This window comes from Lepisosteus platostomus, chromosome 7, assembly GCF_059453375.1.
Source record: "Lepisosteus platostomus isolate fLepPlt1 chromosome 7, fLepPlt1.hap1, whole genome shotgun sequence".
NCBI classification, from domain to species: Eukaryota; Metazoa; Chordata; class Actinopteri; order Semionotiformes; family Lepisosteidae; genus Lepisosteus; species Lepisosteus platostomus.
This window is the reverse complement of record NC_142617.1, coordinates 43878339-43885296: the sequence shown is the minus strand read 5'-3', so window position 1 is coordinate 43885296 and position 6958 is coordinate 43878339. Positions and strand designations below refer to the sequence as shown.

The following is a 6958-nucleotide window of genomic DNA, read 5'->3' as shown; positions in this document are numbered from 1 at the left end:
GAGATGATAATCCTTTGTGTTAGCAAAATTTATTTTACATGACCCAGAGAAATGTTTTTACACAAACATAGTTTTATTGTTTCTTAAATACAAAGAAAAAAGGAAAGTAGACCTCCACTGGTGCTCTTCAGAAATCCAGTCCCTTTTGAAGCATTTTGGTCATAAGCACCTGTGAATTATAACATTGGATTAATTTTTTAAATTCCAATATAAGAATGCTAAATTATTCCTTGAAGTCACATGCATAATTGTTTACTAAAAGTGAACATTTCAGTGCAGATGTTAGGTTCATTACTACATATTCATGAGATGTGTCTCTCAGTCAAGCTTCTGGGTACCCAAACCTCCCCAGAAAATCTTTAACCCCCAGGCTAGAATGAGCTGCAAATTCTGCTAAATTCTATATTTTAGATCCAAATTCTGGACCATAATCTGATGTGCTCTAATGGTAGAACGGGGACTCTTCTTCTGGGGTAACAGCTACGTTCCGTACCTTATTCTGGGTGCACTTGTATTCAGGAAATCGGCTGTGGAGACATCAAGTCAAAGTCGGATAAATTCCTTGCCACCCAAACGCCGGCTGCAAAGAGTCCCAAATTCACCAACAGATTCCTGAGGGAAAAAAAACAAAGGGCTGTCAGGAATTTTAGAGTTGTGGTTTGCAAATGGTCGATGTCAAGATGATACCAGCCTTAAACAGTTCAGAACAAAAGCATTGCAAATGAGAGGAGGCCATTCAGCCCATCTGTCCTGTAAGATTTTTTGCAGGTTAATGACAAGAATATCTAGGTCTTGATAAGGTAACTGATCCCATAGAATGATTGCTGAGAGTTGGTTCCAGACTCCCCAAAACCTCTGTGTACAGAAGGGTCTCCTGTTCTGTCTTGAATGGCCCTAAACTTCACTTCCTCTTGTGGTCCCAGATCCTTGTGTTTCTGTGGAGCTGGTTAATGCCTGTCTACACATCAGTTTAGATACCTCTCCCACTGCATGGCGTGGTCTACCTAAGTATTTATTACACTTCCCCACTGTGAACACCAGCTTCCACATTGTCAGCAGTGGACGAGCCTCAGTTTTCCTCACTAATCACCTGCAGACTCCCGTACCAGGTTTACACCGATAACCACACAAGAGCTGTGAACATTCAAATAGTGTCATTAAAATTCCTACTGTACCAGACTGTTGGGTATACAGTTACAATGAAGCACTCGACTGTTATAGTACAGCTACAGTAGTCTAGATTGTTATAGAACACAGTTACGGTACAGTACTAGATTGTTACAGAACTATATTAGATTTTTCCATAGATACTGCGATCGTAATAAAAGCAGTCAGGGTTTTGGTGGAAGGTACTGCATCACTGTTCTTATGTGGTTGGGGCGGTCGCTGAGCCCAGTAACGCTCCGCTTTAACACGAAGAGGGGAATTATACCCCTACCTTCTGAAGTCGTTCCGGTCGGTGGCGAAGCTGTAAGCACTGCAGATCCAGTCCTTCACGCCGGACGGGCTCGGTGCAGCTTTCTTCCCCGTCATGCTCTCTTTCTGCGCGATGTCCAGAGCTGAGCAGCGGGCAGGCACGCACAAGCAAGAGCACAGGAAGTTTGCACCAAGAAAGCCTCTCGTGCAGGAGGTGAGCAACACTGAAAAGGGTACGACGGGAACTGGAGATTTGAGCTGAATCTGGTTCCTCCTGCCTTCTCCCCCCCTTTCCCTTATTTGGGTTAATTTAACCTTTTTAATGACGACTCGTGGTTTTAAAAAGCCCCGTTCGATGCACTCTCTCGTAAGATGTCGTACAAAATAAGGGTTTTTGTTGTTCACAAACATGAATATTTTTTTTTAGGAATGAAGTTTACTTTAGACATGATTCTTAGAAAACTCTGTACGACACAGCTCGGAAAATGTCCGAACGGAGTATTTGATTCAGATATTAACGGTACCGGTACTCAGCAATACATGGATAAATTGCAGTAATTTATAGTCGTGTCCTAATTATACCCCAAGTTAGCCGGCCCCGGCCTTGAGCCCTGATAAGCCCCGTGAATTAACGCAGTTTGGAAACATTAGTTAGCAGGACTAACTGCGAGGGCTCTGCGCCTTTAAGAGGCGGCTCGAGGTCATGTGACCGGCGCGGCGGCTGCGGGAGCGAGACTCGGAGCACAAAGGGGAGAGGTTCTCTGCCGGGCTACCGCCGTCTCACTTCTGGCCCAGGGGGACTGAGTGGGCGGGCATGGTAATGCAGACTCGTCCGTCTCTGTTTATCCGTTGTGTTACATTGCTCAGGTAACTGGGGGTTTAGAAAACTGCGATCTTTGTTTTTTTCTAAATAGTGTCAGATCTGAAAGTCTTGTGTTGTAGCTTCTCAGCTCTTTGTTTTTTTCCTCAGCCTTCATCATCTTTAACAGTAGCTGGCTCATTTGCACAGTTGAATTTAGCCGGAGGGCTGGCGCGGACCGGCGCCGGGGAGGACAGGGCGCTCATTGTGTCGGACAGGGCTGCTGTTTGTACACATAGCGGCTCCTCTGTCATCATGTTCACGCATCGTGACGCGAGCAGGAGCTGTCAGCCCCACTAATTCGCTCTTTCTTTGTGCTCTTGTCTGAACTGCAAGATGCAGGACGAAGGGACGAGGGTCCCGTCCGGTAGCCCCGCCGAGCCCGGAGCAGCTGTTGGGCAGAGGAGGACTTTCGCGACCGCTTACTCAGACTCGGATAGCGAAAGCGAGCAGGTGGGATAGGCGTGGGCCGGCTGGGCTCGCATCTGAGGGCTCCAGTGTTTGAGAGGGACGGGAGGCAGAGATTCGTTTTAACTGTAGAGCATTTTCTCTGCTAACCCTTCAGTGTAGCTGCCGGATCTCACAGGTGAAACGCACTGTAGGGCTAGGATTGCACGTTACTGCTGTGAAGCCCAACTTCACGCGAGAGGGTACCTGCTGTGATCTGTTGTTGTGATTCCAAAAAACGTTCTGTGCTGATTTCCCATGTAAAGCGTACGGTCTAGAAGAGGATGCTTGCTACGCAGGCGTCTACTTTATTAAGGCAGCTGTTCCATGGGTGGAAATGAGGTCTGGTTACAGAGCATTTTGAGAGATTTCAGGCACTTGTACAAATTGTGCAAAGGAGGCTGAAACATTATATACTGGGCTTCTGCCATATGGGCTATTTGCAGATAGTGGGTTTGTTGTTTATAGCGGCTGTGTGCCTGTCAGACAGGCTGGAACATTCGGTGACCTGGAAGTCATAGGAACTGCCCTGCTTATCAGGGAGCAGAGTTTTCTGTGAACGTCTACATGCTTGGAAAGTGGAGCTTTCCCCTTTTTCTCTTCACCTTTGCAGGAACGTTCTGCTGCTCTCACACTGCTGAACGGCCTCTGTTTGTTCTCCAGGAGCCGACGAGGAAGAAGCTGGCCCCTGACCTGGCGGCTCCGGCCCCTTCCTCCATCAACATCCTCGCCCAGCTGGAGCTGTCCCTGCAGCGGGAGCAGGCAGAGCACACGGACCCCCAGGTGACTCTGTCCTCCCACCTGCGCCCCAGTAGAATGGAGGGGTACCCGTCGTCCCCCTGCCATGTGAAGACCACCCTCTAGCCTGGTCTGTAGAGCAGCAGGAGTGTGTACCAGCTGAGTGCTCACAAGCCTCTGTTCATGAGGTACTCAGCCTGGAGCCTTTCCAGTCCGCTCCACTGCAGGACGTCAGTGATGGACTTCCATTAAATAATCAAGGAGCTTGCGGCTGCAGAGTTTTTCGCTAGACTGGAATGGCCACAGGGCGAGTAGCGTTCGAGTTACTTGAAGGAAAATAATCAACTCTCTCAGGGAGAAGTTGTGTGTTTTTCTAGCTTGTCTGTTGTCTGCAACCTAAATGAGCGATCAGATCAAATCTTCATATTCAGTTCAATCTCTTCATTATTAAGCTTGGCTGTTCTCGATGCAGTTTACATTTTTTGTGGTTGTTTTTGTGTGCCTTGTGTTCTGATACTAGAACTCACAACAAACTGACCACTAGATACCACATTTTCTTGAGTGACCTGGGCGTATAGCCCAAGAAGAATCTTGCGTATCATCAGTATGAAAGCTGGAGCTAAATTAGTCGAGTCTTTAAAATAAAAGACAAGTGGGAGGCTTTTCCTCTCCTCCATCTGTATTGGGGGTCGGCAGAGGAGGGACAGTGTCGCAGCGGCAGTGACCCCCCTGTGTCCTGCTCTGTGTTTGTGGAAGGTGGCAGGTGCGGAGCGGGGCGACAGTGACTGGGGGGAGGACGAGGCTCTGCAGCAGCGCTCCAAGGAGGACCTCATCGCCGAGATCAAGGCTCTGCGCGCCCAGCTGGCCCAGTCGGCCTGCGAGACCCGCCGCCTGCGGCAGTGCCTGACCGTGTTCCGAGGTGACTGCTCGCGACTCGCCCGCGCCTCGCCGGGCCGCTGAATGAGTCCACGGTCATCGGGGGAAGGGAGAAAGAGAACAGAACTCAGGTTAACTCCGATTAGCTGCCTTGTGCTCGCGCAGAGGTGGTAAAAGAAGGAAAGGTTGGCGGTGGGACTATTTACAGGGGCTCCCTGAGAATAAACAGCTTTGATCCAGGCAAGATTTCATGTGAGCGCAGCTTAAAATGGATTACAATCAGACCTGTGGCAAGCTGTCGGCGTTTGAGCCAGAAGGAACATCGCCGAGATCCAGAGGCTGATCAGGGTCTCCTCTCTGCTTTCCTCTCCCCTCTCTGCAGTTCTCCCGAAAGCAGTGAGGAACTTCACTCGCCTCGTTGACAGGGCAGAGTCCCTCCTGCAGGCCCCAGGGCCAGGGGGATTGGATCAGCCCTCTGGGGACCCCAGCACCCTGGGAGACGCCCCGATGTACCCCAGCCCCAGTTCCCTGTCCAGTGCCAGCGCTAGTTCCTCCAGCTCCCCTCTCAGCACTCCGGGCAGCCCCTCCGCGCACAACAGGAAATGGGTGAGCCTATGTCGGGCACCAGACGCACCGCAGTGCTGCTTGTTCACTCCAGGTGCGACCTGTCTAACTCGTCTTCTCTTGACCAGGAAAACCCTTCCGACTGGAACCCTGCGCAGCTCGCTCCGTTCTCCCAGGTACGTCTTCCTCTGACTGCGGTGTCGGAGAGGGAGGTGGGCTACCTGCCTGTTCTTCTGTCCTGCTGGTCTTGACGTACCCCCGTCTGTCTCCAGATCAAGATAGAAAAGTGGCAGATCGAGCGCTTCAACAAGTCAACCCCTCAGAAGTTTGTGAATGACCTGATGCAGTCTCTCTATACCACGGAGTTCATGGCCACGCACAGCGTGACCGGCGCCCGCTCCTCCTCCTCCAAGTACCGCGAGACCAAGCCGGCCATGGACCGCGCGGAGGTGCAGGCCATACTGGGTGAGTGGGCACTGGCACTGCAGCCAAGCCCAGGCGCAGATACCCTTACTGCCCCATTACGATTAGGCCTTCGGGAGTCCCTGTTGAAAGTCTAAATATTATATGCAATCTAATCTATATATTCTATTAGAATAAACCCTCTTACTTCCGTACAGGTCTGATGTCATTTTGCCTTTATAAGACTGGGGACCTAATTCTTGTTTGTCTTTCTCTCATTGTTGCCAGACGTCACAAAGCACTTCTTCCCAGACATGACGGATACTCTGATCAGGAGAATGATGGGACAGAAACTGAACAACTGCACCAAGAAGTTTGCAGCAAGTAAAGTCAAGACGGAACTCTACCCTTTAATTAATTACCCAGTTAGCCAGATAATTAAATAGTTAATGGTTTAATTAGACGGTTTTGTCTCCGAGTATGTGCTGGCAGGCAGTGACGCACAGAAACTTTGGAACTTAGATGTTATGTCTTTTTCCTCAGTTAGAATATGTTGTTTCTGAGAGCAGGCGACTAAACCATGGCGCAACACTTCGGTTGTGTTGTAGGTCCCCCGGTCTGTAAAGCAGCCTGTTACTAGCCCTGTCCTGCAGGATCCCCACCTGTACTGCCTCAGGGGTGGAGTGATGGTGTGATACTGTCTCACACTGTCCAGTCAGCCCAGCCTACCTCCTCCCTGGATGACTGCAGACTTCATTCCAACGCCTGGAAGAGGCATGAAGCACTTACATTGAGATCTGCAGTACAGTTGGAAACTGTGCATTGTTGGAGCTGGAAAGACAGGCTGTTAACTTTTCCCATTACACAGGTCTGCAGAGTAGATTAACACATGCTGGTCAGTAGAGGAGGCACGTTGGCTGAGGTGTGACGACAACCGGACTGCGCCATGGAGAGCTGATGGACTGTGGGGATGCTGGGAAGACGTGGCGAGCACTGACGTTATGCCACACTGATGCTTGGACTGCTCGGACGCACAGAGGGTCCAGCTGGACTTGGGACTGGGGGGAGGACTTCCTTACTCCAGTTCTAGTGCTGTGGCACAACAGAGCTCCAGGGTCTGGGTTCTGTTGTGTCCAAAGCCCTTGATAATTGTATTGAATTATTGGGCTAAATCACCAGCAGGTCACAGGTAGGGCAATTATAAACCCTGGAAAGGGTTAAACCAGGATAGATGAGAAGGCCCAGGGCCTGATCCAGGATCTAGCTGACCTGAATCGTTTAATGGCCATTCAGACGCATGCAATGATTGGGGCTTTCCAAGAGCAGGCTGGAGTTCAGTGTACACAGCTCGGGGCCTGCTGGCCTGGTGCTGCAGTGCCACCGATACGCCAGTACAAAGCAAAGGGAGAGATGGAAGAAACAGCTTTGTAGCATTCTGATGTTTAGTGTCAGAGATTGACCTGGTTAAAATGGAGCTGTGGATGTAAACTAACTAGAAGTTACTGTGAGTGTACAAAATATTTAGATGGTTTTTTTGCTTGAAACTGTGGTTAATAATTAAAATGCTTCCCATTTTTCAGTATGCACGGTTTTCTGTAGCTGCACTTTTCATTATCATTTCACCTTCACTGGCCTCTGCCAGTAGAGGGCGCAAGG

At 49.8% G+C, this 6958-nt stretch overlaps 2 protein-coding genes across 4 annotated transcripts; one reads left to right on the top strand and one right to left on the bottom strand.

Annotated features, from left to right (window-relative positions):
* Positions 1-54: 54 nt before the first annotated feature.
* On the bottom strand, positions 55-2035 carry tomm6 (translocase of outer mitochondrial membrane 6 homolog (yeast)). The gene is made up of 3 exons (XM_088640661.1): positions 1439-2035; positions 494-612; positions 55-169 (listed from the first exon to the last, which is right to left on the bottom strand). The coding sequence occupies exons 1-2, from the start codon at positions 1825-1827 to the stop codon at positions 516-518; spliced, it is 486 nt and encodes a 161-aa protein (XP_088496787.1). The 5' UTR covers positions 1828-2035; the 3' UTR covers positions 55-169; positions 494-515.
* Positions 2036-2103: 68 nt separating this feature from the next.
* On the top strand, positions 2104-6884 carry LOC148658896 (BEN domain-containing protein 6-like). Of its 3 annotated transcripts, XM_088640655.1 has the most exons (9): positions 2104-2233; positions 2612-2728; positions 3386-3505; positions 4217-4379; positions 4719-4942; positions 5029-5076; positions 5173-5365; positions 5591-5686; positions 6171-6884. In XM_088640655.1, the coding sequence occupies exons 1-9, from the start codon at positions 2231-2233 to the stop codon at positions 6203-6205; spliced, it is 999 nt and encodes a 332-aa protein (XP_088496781.1). In that variant the 5' UTR covers positions 2104-2230; the 3' UTR covers positions 6206-6884. The 3 variants fall into 3 exon arrangements, with proteins under 3 accessions (XP_088496781.1, XP_088496779.1, XP_088496780.1); XM_088640653.1 differs by having other exon boundaries at positions 5591-6884; XM_088640654.1 differs by having other exon boundaries at positions 2148-2283; positions 5591-6884.
* The last annotated feature ends 74 nt before the right edge of the window (positions 6885-6958 follow it).

What these genes read in the sequence shown, in the direction of transcription:
- tomm6 (XM_088640661.1), bottom strand. Translation starts at nt 1,827, where the DNA reads ATGTTTGTGAACAACAAAAACCCTTATTTTGTACGACATCTTACGAGA. An exon ending in GACCGGAACGACTTCAGAAG is followed by an intron (nt 613 to 1,438) that starts GTAGGGGTATAA and finishes TTTTTCCCTCAG; the next exon opens with GAATCTGTTGGTGAATTTGG.
- LOC148658896 (XM_088640653.1), top strand. An exon ending in CCGCGCACAACAGGAAATGG is followed by an intron (nt 4,943 to 5,028) that starts GTGAGCCTATGT and finishes TCTCTTGACCAG; the next exon opens with GAAAACCCTTCCGACTGGAA. An exon ending in GGAGGTGCAGGCCATACTGG is followed by an intron (nt 5,366 to 5,590) that starts GTGAGTGGGCAC and finishes CATTGTTGCCAG; the next exon opens with ACGTCACAAAGCACTTCTTC.